This window comes from Branchiostoma lanceolatum, chromosome 2 (assembly GCF_035083965.1).
Source record: "Branchiostoma lanceolatum isolate klBraLanc5 chromosome 2, klBraLanc5.hap2, whole genome shotgun sequence".
Lineage (NCBI taxonomy): Eukaryota > Metazoa > Chordata > Leptocardii > Amphioxiformes > Branchiostomatidae > Branchiostoma > Branchiostoma lanceolatum.
The window spans coordinates 39,328,462-39,345,452 of NC_089723.1; the positions used below are offsets into that span (position 1 = coordinate 39,328,462).

The 16,991-nt window shown below is 40.3% G+C and overlaps 2 protein-coding genes across 2 annotated transcripts in view; both read left to right on the top strand.

The window, feature by feature from the left end:
- The window catches only part of LOC136429004 (farnesyl pyrophosphate synthase-like), a 53,095-nt gene extending 45,010 nt beyond the window's left edge, over positions 1 to 8,085 (top strand). The window contains exons 5-11 of the mRNA XM_066418881.1: positions 1,952 to 2,032; positions 2,510 to 2,632; positions 3,518 to 3,606; positions 4,009 to 4,081; positions 4,505 to 4,582; positions 5,668 to 5,802; positions 7,187 to 8,085. Of these exons, the coding sequence (XP_066274978.1) occupies positions 1,952 to 2,032; positions 2,510 to 2,632; positions 3,518 to 3,606; positions 4,009 to 4,081; positions 4,505 to 4,582; positions 5,668 to 5,802; positions 7,187 to 7,387 (780 nt within the window). The 3' untranslated portion in view covers positions 7,388 to 8,085. The remainder of the gene's footprint in view (positions 1 to 1,951; positions 2,033 to 2,509; positions 2,633 to 3,517; positions 3,607 to 4,008; positions 4,082 to 4,504; positions 4,583 to 5,667; positions 5,803 to 7,186) is intronic.
- A 1,536-nt stretch (positions 8,086 to 9,621) lies between these two features.
- On the top strand, positions 9,622 to 14,444 carry LOC136429009 (serum response factor-binding protein 1-like). The gene is made up of 8 exons (XM_066418885.1): positions 9,622 to 9,797; positions 10,285 to 10,373; positions 10,694 to 10,766; positions 10,996 to 11,067; positions 11,610 to 11,691; positions 12,242 to 13,079; positions 13,440 to 13,498; positions 14,087 to 14,444. Exons 1-8 carry the CDS (start codon positions 9,768 to 9,770, stop codon positions 14,224 to 14,226), a joined length of 1,383 nt encoding a protein of 460 aa, XP_066274982.1. The 5' UTR covers positions 9,622 to 9,767; the 3' UTR covers positions 14,227 to 14,444.
- The last annotated feature ends 2,547 nt before the right edge of the window (positions 14,445 to 16,991 follow it).

Below are 16,991 nucleotides of genomic sequence, written 5' to 3' on the forward strand. Positions count from 1 at the left end.
GTGAAAACAATCAAATGATAAAAAAATTCATATTTTGCTGTCACTGTGTCTTACCAGTGTCAAGAACATGACCTGCACCAGAAGCGACCCTTCCTCTATCTGCTGTACTTGTACATGCCCTTCTCGGTCCACCACCCTGTGTATGGCATTGTCCGTTGGTTGCTTGTTGGCCATGTAGAAAGCTGCCAGGGTCGTAACTCCTGTAGTCACGCCTGCAGCCACACCTGCTCCCACCACACCTACAGGGGACTCTGCAACCTTGATAGGGGCAAGGTGGTCTTATGGTTAGGATTGCTGGCATGAATCTAAAGGTTCTGCATTCGATACCCAGCAGGCTACAATGTTGTGCCCTTGGGAAAGGCACTCAACACCTATTTAATTATTTTACTTCTGAAAATGAGTACAATGAACAAAGAGTAGGGGTCCATCCCGATCAAACCTTGATTTATATTGATTACAGTCTGGTGCTATGCAACTTGTACCTTATTTTACAAAACTGGTGTGTTATGCAAAACAAAGAAACAAACAAACAAACCCTGCTGGCTGCAAAAGAAGCTGCAGCAGATGCTCCAGTCACAAGTCCTCCCACGAGGCCTACTACTGCGAGGGCCTGGCTCTGGATCCGGATGGTTGCTCCACCGAAAGCTCCTACAGACATCTGCAGGGCTGGCGGCGTGGCCTGGTTGCCTTGTCCTGGAGCCTGATTGTCAAAGTTTGTTTCACATTCGAACAGGTACAGTGTAATACTGTAAGGCAAAGCTTTAAATGTATAACACTACTGGCTACTAGTTAATCTTAGACTAGTATATATTGATAGAGCCTGGGAAATATCCTGCATTTTCTCAAGAATGTTAACTTTCTAGCTAGGTATTTCTTTGTTTTAAGTACACATAGGACGTGTTAAATGCCCCCCTCCCCACCTGTCCAGGCTGCAGGTCTCCTTGTGCCCCCATTCCAGCATCAGGTGGCGGCAGGTGACCCTGATCACCTGTTCCTGGTTGCCTTGGTGTCCCGTCAGCCATTTTGTGAAAAAGCTTCACCAGATACCTCACAAGATAACTTGATATTTGAAGCAAAACCTTCTTTTTCAGCTGCGCTGTGAGAACTACTGCGAATTTGTACCTTGACCTCCAAAGTTGCTGATTGCACTTTGCCCCACATACGGGACATGGTAGTTAATGTTTAACTTGAAACCCTTCAGAAATTTCAGGTGCTTGTCACTAGACATTCCTATATACTAATCAATGGAAGAGGCTTATGATGCTGTTCAATGAAAACCTTATCTGCATAATTAATGAATAACAATTAAACAAGACATTTAAGTAACTCTAGATATTTCATGGAGGTATGAGATCTTCAAACTTTTGTTTGTTCTTACTTTATCTAAGATTTGACATTACTAGTATGAAAATGCTTACCAAGCGTGCATGTGTGTGAGTATATGTACATGTATGTATGTGTGTGTGTAAGTATGTATGTGTGTGTCTGTGTGTATGTATGTATGTGTGTGTGTTTGTGTAAGTATGTGTGTGTGTGTGTGTGTGTACCGTACTACTGCAGTTTCTGTATGTTCTGCAAGAGGAATCTTATCCTTATGGGGTGATGGCTACTTTATTTGAGATATTTTGATCCCTTTGTTTCTCCTCTGTTTCAAACAAGGCCAACTGTGTGTATTAACTTTTTCATCTTTATAAAGCTTTATCTATATATTCTTGAGGCATTATGTAAATCTTGTTTTTGAAAAAGTTAGCTCTTTTAAAGTTTTATAAGTTAGGCTATAGGTACACATGTTCTGCTTTCTCAGACTCTGTATGTATATATGGGCCAGGTGCCTGAAGTGAATGAATAAACATTGCTTTCACCCTGAGCATCTGTTATTGTGATGAACATGATGTTGACTATTGTTTGGCATGTTTGTTTAATGTGACTTTATTTCCCCTCCTGTCTCCAGTTGCAAGCTTTCTTCCTGGTTCTTGACGACATCATGGACCAATCACAGACCAGGAGAGGCCAGCCTTGCTGGTACAGAGTCGTATGTACTTGCTTTGTTTTTTTTCATAACCAGTAAATAGATTTAACGTATAACGCATAACGCACCTGTCCAGCAGTGTTGTACATTAAATACAAGCTGCATAAGACCAGACTGTAAGGTTTGATCCATACACACTGGGATTGACCCCTACTTTTTTTTTAAGTAGTGGGATCTTTAACCCATTCGAGGTGTGGCTCTCCTCAAACACGGGATCTCCATTTAACATTATATCCGAGGGATGTCTAGGTACTCATTCTCACTTGAGTCGAGTGAAGAAATAGGTGTGACATGCCTTTCCCTAGAGCACAACATTGGGGCCTGCTAGGGATTCAAACCCAGAACCTTTAGTTTCTAAGCCAACAACCCTAACCACAAGACCACCCTGCAACATGTGTACTCTAGTGTTTGTTTTCTCTTCAGAAAGAAATGGATGGTTTGATATCACTTTCACATAATATTTGTCATTTGCACCTCCAGGAGGATGTGGGTAACATGGCCATCAACGATGCCTGCTACGTGGAGTCCTGCATCTACAAACTCCTGAGGAGGTTCTGCCGATACCAGCCGTACTACGTGGACCTGCTGGAACTCTTCCAAGGGGTAATTACAAGTACATACTTAGGTCTACCGCCCTTCCTTGGGCATAGGCCATGGACTAGGTCTTTCCATCTCATCCGGTCCTGGACCCTCTCTACCAGCTTCTCCCTTTGTGTCAAGCTCAGAATTCAGGATGTTCCTCTCAGGCAGTCTCACACATATGATATTTCAGGCCAGTTCTTGTGTGTTCTCACGTGTGCACGTCGGTACAGATTCTCATGAGACAATTCTCTTGTATAGTTACTCGACATCATACGATCAGGATGCCTTCACATCGGCCTCATGGTCCCTCCTCCACATGTTCTTTGGTCTCCACCTTTTCAGTTTCCCCGGGGTTCCACATGAAGTCTTCTCTTGTGGTGATTGTTGCCGTTTCGCGTAAGGTCCATCAGATTCTGTTGCACAGGATATCAGTCCCACTGGTCAGGGTCCAAGGGGTAATGAACCTGGAATGCTCAGATGTAGATTTTATGAAGTATGTATCAAACTTACGAGTGGAGATCGATCAATATAGACCATTTCATCTTGTCTCAAGAACTCATCTATCAGAAAAGTTTAGATTGAAATTGTTCTTTATGATCTGCCCAAAAGGAATTTTCAATCGCACTGAATGTTAAGATTAATGATAAGAAGGAATTTACCATCAAGAGATGTTCAGGGTCTTTAAGCAAATTTCAGCTGAAGCAACAATGTTTTTGTGATGTACTTTTTTGGTGACTTCACAGGAATTTTTCTCAAATCCCTTTTGATCAGTATCAATAGGAAAAGGAACTTTGGACAAAGAGCATTCACTATTTACTGCATTATATGTCTGATTAAAGCAGTTTCTGATATGCAGCCTGAAAAGACTGCAACACTTTTTAACCCTTCACTAATATCTGTTTCCAGACAACGTACAAGACGATAGTTGGTCAGTCACTGGACCTTATCACGTCTCCAGACGGCAAAGTCAACCTCAGTAAGTTCACAGAGGAGAGGTAAGGGCACAGCTCCTCTTTGTCTGATGGGAAGGTGGTGCTTTCTATGTTCTGTGCAATTATGATTACTGAGAATTATGAGAATAATGATTATGTGATGATATTGATGATGATGATGATGGGAATGAGAATGAGGATAATGATGATGAGAATGATTATGAAAACGATGTTGAAAATGATGGTGAGAATCAGGATAATGATGATGATGACAAAGACATTGAGGATGAGGTATGAGAATGAGAGAGCCAGGATATCATACGGAAAGTGTTAAAGAAAATGATTCTGTAAAACAGGAAAAACTGATGTTGTTTTGATGGTGTGTTTGTCAAGCTTTACCCTGATGTGTTGTAATTTACACCTCAAGTGTTGAACCATCTGTATGTATATATTTTGTTTGCCCAGGTACAATGCGATAGTCAAGTACAAGACTGCCTTCTACTCCTTCCACCTCCCTGTGGCGGCTGCTATGTACATGGTGAGGGGTTCTGAGAATCCTTGTCATATTTACTTCGCCTTATATTTCTGTTAGTGTCTTAGTGTACCTGATCTCATGACTATTACTGTGAACTTGAACAAGAAAGGGTATGAATAGATTATCCTGGACATGCCATCTTTTTTAAGAGCATGAATACAGTACCTCTGAACCATGAAATTTCACAAATGCTATTGTTTTATCATATCTATCAATGTTTCTAACTTTAACCAGTTGTTTAAAAAAGAAAAAAAATTTTCACATGAGAAATTGAATGAAAAGTTATGAGGGATATGAATGAATTTGTTTATGTGACACCTGGGCCATGATAACAGGTTTGGTTGGTACTTAGGGTGATACAGAATACAGTTCAATACACCATGTTGTATTCTCTATTGACTAAAAGTTGTTTGCATCCCCCTCCAGGCTGGCATCACTAGTAAGGAGTCCCATGACAATGCCAAGACAATTCTCCTGGAGATGGGCAGGTTCTTCCAGATACAGGTAAGGAAGTCATGTCACAAGTTTTACTTTTACCACTTTGAAGCAGCATGCATAGTCCAGTGGTTAGTTACCATGCCTCTGGACCAAGAGTTTGTGAGTTTGAAAAATTAATGCATGTATCAGCTTTATAATCAATGTCGAAATCAGTATCGATTATTCTAAAAATCACAGTTCCTTATTCAAAAGATTAACTATATAGGGTAAATAAAAAGACTCTTTGTACACAGCCAAGTGATTTATTCAACCGACATTTCAGTGATCATCTCCCACCTTTCTCAGGGAAATTCTGACTTGTTTACATTACACTGCAGCTCAGACAGGTGTTGATGCTTTTAGATGCATTCCCAAATGCAAAGTATTTACATGAAATATAATGTTTAGGGACCGGTATCTACAATGCAGTCCCAAACATATAGGGGTGTAATATATACCTATTCATGCATGAGTAACATTTTTTTTTTAAATTTTTTGTTTTTATTAAATCAATCGTCTCAAATAACAATCAATCGTCTCAAATTACAATCGCAAGCTTATTTCACAGCTGGAAACATCACGAAACGTGGTAGCGTGCGTAGTCCAGTGGTTAGCGATCTTGCCTCTGGAACTAGAAGCCCCGGGTTCGATCCCGGCTGTGTCACTCACCCGACATGCACGCTACCGTTAAAGATCGCAGTCCTTAGGACGGGACGTTAAGCTGTGGTCCACTGTTCATTGTGCTTGTCGAAAAGAGCTAGGGGAATTTCCCCGGTACAATGAACCTGTAAATACTGTACATAGCGTCTGTCTTCTCTGTCACGACCAGTGGAAGAGTAGCTCTTCTGTTCATTGAGTTCATTTGAGCTAAACTGGTTCGAGATCACTTTCCTTTCCTTTATTTGTATGGCAACAGCCAGTATCTTGTACTTCACACATATACCTGGTACTGTTATTAGAAATGTAACTAAAGGAACAACATACTTAGAAGGGTATTTGACTATTGCAGTCTTTGTAAGAATACAGACACTTAGCTGGTGTGTTACGCCGAATGGTGGTTATACCGGCTATATAGATACAGATACAGATACAAAAACACCTTCTCGTTACAGGATGACTACCTGGACTGTTACGGCGACCCGGCGGTTACGGGGAAGGTCGGTACTGATGTGGAGGAGAATAAGTGCAGCTGGCTGGTGGTACAGGCGCTACGATTGGTCAACAAGGAGCAACGGGAGCTTCTACAGGTGTGTTGTTTATTTGTTTGTTTGTTTGTTTGTGATAATCAACATCAAGTCACATGACAAGAAAACTCTAAGATGAGATCTGACTTTACCGAGTTGATGAAGAGTCAGAGTTCGTCTCAAAAGCTCCCCAGGGTAGCAAACTCTTAACTAGATATTTGTCAAAAGTATGTTTGTTGTTTGTTTATTCATGAAAATCTCTTCAAAGCTTGAATCTGAAATTCTATAGCTAACTTCAAAATCTTAAACAAATAATAGCGAAAGTGTTTTTTTTCTAACACTTAAATGTCAACACTTTGCTGGATACTAGTGCACAATTATAGTACCTTAACATACGTAACCAAACACAAATATCTAGGTGCACTGGTGTAAGTAGGTAGGTACGTAGGTGTACCCAGTCAACCGTCAGTTGCACAGCTCCAATATTAGGTGCACAAGAGTACATATGTACCCAGCATTTCCAACTCTGCTTAGATTATGTAAAGTTTACAGTTACAGAATTAAAAACGCATTGCTGTCAATGACGTATTTCAGTGTACTTCACAGATTTCCTGTTGTGTGGTCTCAGTCGATGTTTGTTACTGTCGTCTCCGTGTAGATTTATCCTTTATCCAGTGGAAAATTGATCACATCAGCCTCGTTTGAAGCTCTGATGCCTCGAGCACTCAGGGTTAAATTACCGCCTAATGCCGTCGCTCTACTGTGGTGACCTCTGCTATTGATTTTATCAGTCAGAATAGGCTCAACAGGCGTTCCTTCATTAGTTTGTTATATCCCAGTCACTTGTCTGATATCCAGATTGTAGGCCACTTTTGTAGCGGTTTTTGATGACTGGAAATTGCTTTGTTTGTTCTTCCTTTTGATTTTCTTCTTCTAAATACATGTTTCAACTGGCTTGTTTTCATTAGAGTTTGTAGACAGAATAGCAGGTTCTTTTATTCACAACCAAGTCTTTTACAAGAGCTGACGTTTCGATGACTGTCTGTCATCTTCATCAGGGCAATACTGACTGGCAGACAATCATCGAAACGTCGGCTCTTGTAAATACTTGGTTTTGAATAAAAGAAACTTGCTATTCAGTCATTTGCCAACCTGATGAAATTATTCACGGAAGTTTGTAGGCAGTTTGACCTCAGCTATTTAGCTAATCTTTTGATCAAGTGGCCAATTTTGTAGTGGTTTTTAATGACTGAAGATTGCTCTGTTGTTTTTAAGAGTGGGATCTGTCGTCTTATTCATAGTTTTTTTTTCCTGTTACTTGTCATAAGCCTTTTGGGGAAGATATTGCAATGAAGTTATTTTTTGTTTTATAAGAATTCTTTTATTCCCTTTTCCTTGGAAACTTTGTGTGGAAAAGAATTAAAAAAAGACTTTTGTTCTACTTCAGGAAAACTATGGTCAGAACGATGCTGCGAAGGTTGCCATGGTGAAGCAGCTGTACCAGGATTTACGCCTTCAGGACGAATTTTGGAAGTTCGAGGAGAACAGCTACTCACAACTCATGCAGCTGATCAACGCCTCCCACCAGGACTTGCCGAAGGACATGTTCACCGAGTTCGCATGGAAGATTTATAAACGTCAGAAATAGGAGTTTTGATTTTGGCTCCTCAAAGTGCCAGTGAAGTGAAATTTTCTGTCATTTGTGTAAAAAAATTTTTTTGTCTGAACATACATAGTATGGAATCTTAAGATGACAGAAAGCACTCCTAGCCATAGCCTGGATGCCAGACCCCAAATCTCTGAAATATCTATCAATAGATATTTTAGAGATTGGGGGTCTGTCATCCAGGCTATCCAGCCATAACGTACATGTAAGGTTACCAGTTTATGCTAATGCAGCAGTCCTTTCTGTGACATCACGACCTGTTGCTGATTTGTCCCACCAAAGCACACAGTAACAGTAGACAATTGTTTTAAAGATTATATACTTAGCTGTTTTAAGAAAAGACCAAATTTTTATGTGAATGACACAGGGAATTTGATTTCTCTGGCACTTTGATGCAAAATTTATGACAGTTTCTGTTTACAGGTTGTTGTAAATGTATTTAAGACTGAGTCAGAAAAAAGAAATCTTGATATCAAAAATTGATCGTCTGTATTAATTTAGATTGTAGTGGTGATTTAGTATAACTTTGATGCTATGTAATTGAAATTAAGTTATGATTATAACAGTTTTTATCGGTATGAATGGATATTCCAGCAACATAAATGTATTTACAAATGCTTTATTGGGTACCTGCAAAAATGTCAATGTAAAAGAAAATTAAAAGGAGTGATTAATACGAACAGTGTCTCCATTGTAACTTTGTCTATGGTTGAATTATCTGGTAACTGTATACTTTGTATCCATTTTGCATTTTATCCATATATACATTATGACATCTAATGGCGCAAATAAAGTATCCAATGCCATCAGTAGGTCTATCTGAGTGTAGAAATGCATACATCATATTAGTCAACTAAAATTATTAAAGGCAACCTAAGCAATATCAGGGCGCTGAAAGTCATATATTCAAAATCAATTTTTTTCTGATTTCTATCCAAAGTAAGTTTAGATGACACTATCTCATCGTATATCGACCATCATGGAGCAAAAATGTGATGTCGTTGTGCGGTGGGAACTCATTGAAAATCTGAGCACTTGGAGGCCAGCCATCATTTCAAATCTTCCGAACATGCACGATTCTGACCGATAAGTCCCGAACGCTTCAGAAGAAATAATCACGTAGTCATGGCTCAATGTGCTTGGGCATTGTGACGTCACGCGGCCGGAAGTTACCGAAGATTGTCGACAGAAAACGGTTACGACTGGATTCTGGGCTGATTTTTTGGGGGACCCAATAAATAAAATACTCCTTTTGTGGCTTGCTTCTGTATGAAATAATGATGCAGATGTGCTAATATAGGGAAGTAAATGTCAATTTCAACCTCACCAAACAAAATTGTTTTCCCCAGGATATTTCAAGTTTTACCCCCTGAAATCGTTTAGGGCACCCTTAATCTAGGGATGTTTTACAAGGATTTAAAAAATGCACATTGCATTGTTCTCTGGTATTTTGTAAAACAATCAAGGGTTTGAATATTCAACAAAATATACTTACAGGTTTTATGAAATTGACACGAAAGAGGAAAATACAAAACAATACAGTGTCAAACATATCTACGCCACCAACCAAATATCCAGACAAGCCATCTAGGCCTTCTAGGGTTATGGCGTTGAAAGACAGACGGACACACACTCAACACACATACACGAACTAACGTTACATGTATACAAAAACGTAATAAATCGGGATCAATTCAATCAATCTTAGAGTAGAGTAGAATTTTCGGTCAGGTAGGACTGCTCTTCATTGTTGAATTCCTTTTCACTCAACTGTCATGGTGGGTTTGTGTGGATGTTCCAAAGCTCTGTGGTTGTACTTGACAGGGTGAACTTCCATGTACCTGTCGAACCTTCTACGAGCTACAAAATTATAAACGTCGTGGGTGCACACAATTGGCCCTTGTCTTTGACCTCATAATATGACTGAAACGTCCGAAATTCTAGTTATAAATTCATACAGTAACTCCCAAATCAACGGAGCGTGTTGTGTCGGACATGTACACAACCTCATGGGGTCAAACAAGGGTAATGACCCTATGGTGACCTCATAGGAACAGCGCATCCAAACGCAAAATATTAATTTAAAGTTTAGAATTATATGAACGGTTCAAATAACACGTGGATGCTATTTTGATACATTGGATGTTTGTATATTAATATGATGATGTTTATTATAGAATTGTCCCTTAATGTGTTTGTTATGGCTATATGATAACCGATGCGATATGATGCTGTCACACGTTCATAGCGCCGTCAGCTGTGCGACCATGCGGTTTGGAGCATGTTCGGTCTTGATGACGTGAAACTCTTCCATATGTGAATTTTACGGATTCTCTTGCCTTTGAATATCATCTAACCGAAAATGGTGAACTTCACAGAGCTGAATAAAGAGGTATGTGTGCGAGATTTCTTTCGTTGTACGTACTATAATTTGATGATGAGTATGTGGGGAGGGGGCGATGTAGGCATGTTAACTTTATGATAACATGTTGGTTAAAATTCTCTAAAGAATCAGAATTAAAGGAAAATGTTATTTGAAAAGATTTTAAGGTTTGGAAATAGACAATACTTGCGTTCAGAAACTTGTAACACCCAGGCCTGAGTTTGAAGTCGTAAAGTATGCATGTATGACACACACTTATGAATAGAATTTTTCTCCAGAAAGAAGTATGTAACAAAGATTGTAGAGAGTAGAGTACAGTAGAGTTTACGGTCAAGTAGAGTAGAGTAGATCCTGTCGGCCAGGTAGGAAGGTCATATTCCAATTTAGGCCGCTCATCCCTTTACTGGATGTTCTTCCCAGTCTTCCTTATCTGTCTCTTCTTCAACCGACTGTCACCATGGCTTATTTGGATTAAATCATTCACCCTCCCCCTCAGATCGTGCTCCTCCGAGGGGATGTGAAGAGAGCTCGGCTGTTGCTGATCCAGGCTCTGTGCAGGAACATCCGCAAGCTGCGGGACAAGAAGTAAGGAGGGAGGGAGTGTGTGAGTGAGTGAGTGAGTGAGTGACTTCAGTGAGTGGTGAGTGTGATTGAGTGAGCAAGTGAGTGGGTGGATGAGTAATTGAGTAAGTGTGTGCAGGTGTGTGTGTGTGTGTGTGACTGAGTGAGTGTGTGTGTGAGTGAGCGAGCCAGTGAAAGTGAAAGAGCGAGTGTGAGACTGAGTGTGTGAGTGAGTTTGTGAGTCAGTGTGAATGACTAGATGAGTCCAAGTGTTTTACATCCAGATGTGTATGTAGCACTGTAGCACATGTACATGTTCATTACATCCCAACCAATCCCCCCAGAGGAAAACCTGAACAGCTGGCGAAAAACCAGCACCGTGCCGAGAAACTGCATGAAGACATCACAGTCCTCAAGGTAGGGATTCTGGCCGAGTTTCACCAGTTTTCATTTGTTACAATTTTATCAAGCTTCTGCAAAGTTTAGTGCCTTTGATGAAAGTTAGACGCCCAGGTAATAAGATACACCAAGTGACAGTTACTGGCGAGCAACTATAAAATTTCCAAATTTTATCCAGTTGCTAGTAACTGTCATTTGGAAAATGTAAGATGAGTCCAAGTTTGATGCCCTTTTTTGTTTACTACAGGGGTTGAAGCCTGATGATGTGACGAAATCCGGCCTGTTTGCAGATTTTGATGAGCACAAAGTATTAAGTGACGTAAGTTGATTTTATACTCCCTGTACATGTATGTTACTGTTGTTACATGTGGGGTTTTTTTCATGGCAAGTTCCAAATTGTGTGCAGCTGTGGACCATTGTGTTTATGACTGTTATGGCTGATACAATCTGCAATTTTTTCTCAATTTGAACATTTGTTTTGAACATCAGAACACATTCACCTTACACCCCTTTTCACTAGAGACTGTGACCGCTGAGCGACCAAATGTTTGACAGAATCACTCAACAAATTTTCTGATATAAAAAATTCTTTTTTTTACATTTCATGTCTTTTGAATAATACTTTTACATCGTGCATCATATTCCAGTTATGAAATCAAGGTTCACTGTAATGTGTGCAGTTACTCAGTGATCGCTGTCTACATAGTGGAATGGTGCTTTAACCTTCTCCCTGCTGCCTAACTCTGTAACCAATGAAGAATTCGGTGCCAAACGGCTACTTCAGTGCGCCAAAGTCTAACTACATGTACATCGAACTGGGCCATGTTTACAAGAGTGAATCATGATTATGTAATGTTGCAGCCAACCTCCTCCAGTAAAGAGAGAGCCATGGCCAGGCTGATCAGCCACAAGGGCCTGAAGAGTAAACTGGACACAGTCAGAGGTGAGTCAGACTGTCCCTTATCTAGGCCACACCAATTTAATTTCTTCGTTAACGGATTTTAAAAAATTTTAGCACACAAAAAAATCATTAAAACAGAAGGCTGGGGTGAAAACTTGCACCTGACCCTGTTCACACCCTGAAACTGTGTGCACCAAAGTACAGACTTTCCTCTGAGATCCTGTTTTCATGTTGATTTTGGAATTTAGCATTTTTTTTTTAAAATTGGTTAACCAAGAAATTAAATTGTCATTTTACCCAGGTTTGCCCAGCTCAGTAATTAACACTGCTTTGCAGTGGGGCCCTGTGTCATACCAATAAGATAGTTCCCAGTTTGAGTTGGGCATGTACAGTATGATGCATATATCAAAGCTAAAGACTCTGGGTCCAGGTTCAGATCATGGTTTGGGTTAAGGCGCGATAATCGTAAAAGAAACTCTGTTTTAAAGATTTACTAGATCTAAAGATTTACTATGAATAAGATGTCCCACACATAGAACTGAATGTTTTGAATTTTTACTGTTTTAAAGTTTCTGTAACCTTAAACTTCCAGGCAAGTTCAACATCATTCCTGGTCAGAAAATGGCTTCTGACATGAAGAAAAGTGTGAAGGACAAACGAGCAGGAAACAAAGCTAAGAAAACTGCAGATAAATCAGGACAGGGAGAAACAGAAAAGAGACCAGCAGAGAACACAGAACATACACAGACACCAACTGACTCATCCATTGATAAGGTTGAAAAAACATCTGATACTGTAGCAGGGCAGAGTAGTAGTGATGGGGCGAGCAGTGCAGGTGATGTTGGTGAGGAGGACAAAATCTCTCAAAGTAAGGATGCGGCAAAAGCATCAACAGAAATTTCAAACACAACAGAGATTGTTGTGAGTTCTAGAGACTCAGAAAGTGAAAGTGAAGAGGATGGAGAAGACAGTGTAGAGGAAATGGAGGAGGATGTTGATAGTGAGGAGAAAGAAACTCCTGATCAGACGACAGAATCTTCCATAGAAAGCAAAACCGAATCACAAGTTAATCTTACTCAAAGCAAAGAAGACAACAAACAGTCAGTAAAGAGAACTGAACCTACGACTGTGAAGAGGACAGGTCCAAGAAAAGCGGCTTGTGATGCTGAAGAAGATGAAGACGAGGAGGAGAAGGAGGAAACGACGGTGACTGCAGGAGATGACATGTTCCTTAGAGAAGGAGAACCAGACCCTGAGGAAGATACGGAAGGAGGAAAAAGGACGGTTGACTCAGGAGGGGTGTCGGGAGTGCCAGCGGTCGCGAGGGCACTTCCTGGGGAGTCTCTGTTCATCGGCAGCCTCGCTGGGAGGTCAAGGAACGTCAAGAAGGGGAAATTTGAAAAAAGAACGGGAAAACGACCAAATGAAAGGTTAAGTACTGCCTTTTCTTATACAACTAGTTTATCCCTACTCCACATCATTCCCCAACTCTGTCACTCCACACTCACCCTCTGTCTTCATGCTCTGGTTTTCTGGGGAAAACTGGTGTTCATCAGTACCCAGGTCCCTGATACTTTGTGTTTTTTGGTCAAATGTTTTGTATCATTTGTTTGAAACTTTGTTAACTTGAATCATAAGCTCAAATTGACCTGAGGCAACTTGTCATTGAGGTTATGAGGGAGAAGGTAAGGGTCTGATGAAATATAGCAAAGATACGGACTACATGAGTCTTCTATATACATTTTTGTTTTGTTTTTGACTTAAACTGAAGAACGTTGTTGGTTTTGCAGAGGGAGCTCCCACAAGTTTGCAGGCAGGGGAAGGCCTCAGCAGCAGTCCAGAGCACCAGGTATCAACGATTCTTACTTTCTACCCAAAGCAATTCTGTCTTTTTCTTTTAGTATTTTTTTCTTTTGTACTGTTTGGGTCTATCACAGCATCCCTGTTTGTTTTATTTTTCCTGCTCAATCCATAAATTTCCGGAAAAATCTAAGAAGCAAGAAATCGGTGTAGCATTACAAACTTTGTTTCTTTTTTTCATATCACTTAAGTCATCAGATCAATACACTTCTCTCCTCTTAACATAGCAGAACCCACACTTACCGGTAGCAGAAAAAGTGGGATCTTATGTCCTCCACTGTTTCAGCACGAGGCGTCCCACCCAACAAGTTAATATTAAGATAGCGTCTAGACTAGAGTAGCCACATGTTATACTGTTCTTCACAGTCTTAAAAAAGCGCCATCAGGCAAAATGTATTCCTGGTTACTAGTAAATGAATAAACTAAACTAAGTAAACTAAACCTGCTGCCTAACTCTGTAACCCAAAGGGAAGTGGGTGCCAAACAGCTACTTGAGATTGCTAAAGGTTAAAGTATCATTCAATGAAATGGTCCATGAGATGTCCTGAATGACCCAAACCTGACTTGTGCTGCCCAGCTGCAGGTAGAGCAGCGAAGCCGTCCTCAGCAGAGACATCGGGGCATCTCCACCCCTCGTGGATCGCCAAACGCAAGCAGAAAGAACAAGCCGGGCAGATCGCTGCCTTTCAGGGGAAGAAGATTGTATTTGACGACTAGTGGTTACTAATATTGTTACAAAGATAGCAGAAAGAGATATTATGTAGTGTAGATTGATATTGAGGTACCAGTACATGTAGTTCGTTTGGTTACTATAATTGTGACAGTCTAGCTCTTATTGCCAGGCAACAAAGGTTACCTAGCAACAGTTGCCAAGGAACAGCAGGTTTCCATTGGCTCCACCCCTAGAATTGCTTCTTTTGTCGTATAGAACATTAATTTTTATGGCTCTATTGCAGGGCTGTCTCAAGGACATGTCCCTCCATTCCGGGACAGAAATTTGCTTTTTGTGACAGACAAAAATTTGGAGCAAAATTTGATCCCTTTTGTTCAAGAAATCTGAACTTCATGACATAAAATTGATAAAAATGTATTTTATTATGACAGGTTTAACAACGAAAATTAAGAAGATGCCGCCGGGTTCACAAACAATGAGTGGGACAGAGTAAAATTAAAAGCAGCCCTTTAGTATTGTTATAAAGACTATATTATGCAGCAGAAGATATCATGTTGTGTAGATTAAGGTAGATCATTAGTATGTATGTGGTTTAGCAGCATAACTCATGAATCTATGGAAGGAGTCATGCAATTTGGTACAGTATGTAAGAAGGTTTTGGCCCATTAAAAAATTATAGCCGGCTGTCCTTGGTACTGCAGCAGAACTTCCATTATTCTGTCTCTATTATGATGGTTTGTAAGAACTGCACGTTGATATCAGCACAAACTTGGGTGCAAAATATCAAAGGTAACTGTTGTATTTGAAACTTATATTTCAGGAAAATATAAACTAGTTTATCATAGATAACATATGACATGGCAGATAGGAATATCTACCCAGCATGTTGAGATATTGAGTTTTGATTATCAGAATCAATTATCGAACTTATCAGAATTTGGTTGTCAGTATTGTCAAAATTGATTATTAAAATTGATTTTCACAAATATGATCATCAGAATTGGTTATTAGAATTGATTTTTTACAACCTCATTATCATCAAAAAAGTGTCATTTGGTATCAGTCTCTAGAACACATCACACATGTACACCTGGTGATTTACAAGCCCAAGTGAATATATGTGGGTGCCATGCATTGTCCCCTTTTTATATTCCTGCCCGGGTCACATCATATGGATCCATCTACATGTATAGTCATGATTCCTGCCCTAGGGTATCTGGAACACATCAAACCTGTACCCTTTTGTGTTTTGTAATCCTAGATGAATATGTAATGGTATATGTGGGTGCCATGCATTGTCCTCTTTTTATATTCCTCCCAGGGTTACATCGTGTGGATCCATCTAGGTTTATACATGCCCTTAGGTATCTTGAAGGGCCCTCGAACACATATCACACCTGTAACCAGTGTGTCATAATCCTAAGTTAATACATAATGATACTGTAAATGCAGAAATGTTCGCAGGGATTTAATTTCACGGTAGGGAGAAAATGGAGTGTTCGTGATGGTTTTGAGTTCGCCTTTGAAACAATAGTAGTGCTACAGCTACACAATATGGAACTGCTTTTCGCGGCGGCTTTAAGTTCACGGCAAAGAGTTCACCACGAAAACCGCAAACATAAAACCACTACGAACATTTCTGCATTTACAGTATATGGTGGTGCCATGCTGGTCCCCTTTTTATATTCCCGCCGGGTCACGTATTGTGGATCTATCGTGTTGATACGTGCCCTAAGGTATCAAGAACACAAATCACACCTGTAACCTCTGTTTTTCGTAATCCTAAGTGAATATGTAATGTTATATTTTGGTGCCATGCATTGTCCTCTTTTTATATTCCTGTCAGGGTTACATTGTGTGGATACTTCTAGTTTTATACATGCCCTTAGGCAACTAGAAGGGTCCTCAAACACATATCACACCTGTAACCAGTGTTTTGTAATCCTAAGTGAATATGCCATGTGTTGTCCCCTTTTTATATTCCTGCCTGGGTCACGTATTACGGATCCATCCATCCATCCCGGCATACATGTGTACGTGCCCGTCAGAAGGTCAGGAGCAGAGGCCCGACATGTGTACATAAGATGCTGTAAGGTCCCTGGCGTGGAAGGATATTCATGAAAAATTGATGGGCTATGTCTTGCACCGGCGGCAACCAAGCCACCCACTCAGAGCGCTCCCCCGGGAGCCCGGCCTTGGCCGCACTCCCATCGTAGCGAGCACATCTGTTTCAATATAGCCGAGCAGGTTATTAATGAACACGGAATGCCGGATTGCTTGTGAAAGGGTAGTCCAATACGTCTCAATATTGGGAGGCGGTGGTTGGTGTTTTCAAGACTGTACTAGTAGTCTCCAATACAAGCAGATGTAACAGTTGGGCTTCTTTTGAGCATATTTGGCAGTGTTTTGTAGGTTTTTATGGAGATTATGCATTTTTTTTAATTGCTAGGGGGTATCAGTAAAAAGTTCATAATCTCCAGGATTCTCAATGCTTGTACAAAATACTCTAAATATGCGCAAATCAAGCCTGACGGCTACATCTGCTTTGAGAGTATGTGCTACATCCTTCATTCAGGACATCAGCTTTTAAGTGTTCCGATTCTCCCAATTCTACGTGCACCATGTCCTGTGGGTGCATGGAACTTAGGATGCATCAAAAGAACTTGAATCATGTTAGATATTTCTGGAGCATTTCATGGAGAAAAACAGCAAATTCAGCATTTTTCTTTCCTGCGAAAACAACTAGCTACTATCTGAATAAAGGTTCGTTTATAACTGTCACAGTAATTAGAATTGTTAAGATTTTATG

Coding starts and splice junctions, on each gene's coding strand:
- LOC136429009 (XM_066418885.1), top strand. CDS start 9,768: ATGGTGAACTTCACAGAGCTGAATAAAGAG. Junction 10,374..10,693: donor CGCAAGCTGCGGGACAAGAA/GTAAGGAGGGAG, acceptor CAATCCCCCCAG/AGGAAAACCTGAACAGCTGG. Junction 11,068..11,609: donor AGCACAAAGTATTAAGTGAC/GTAAGTTGATTT, acceptor GTAATGTTGCAG/CCAACCTCCTCCAGTAAAGA.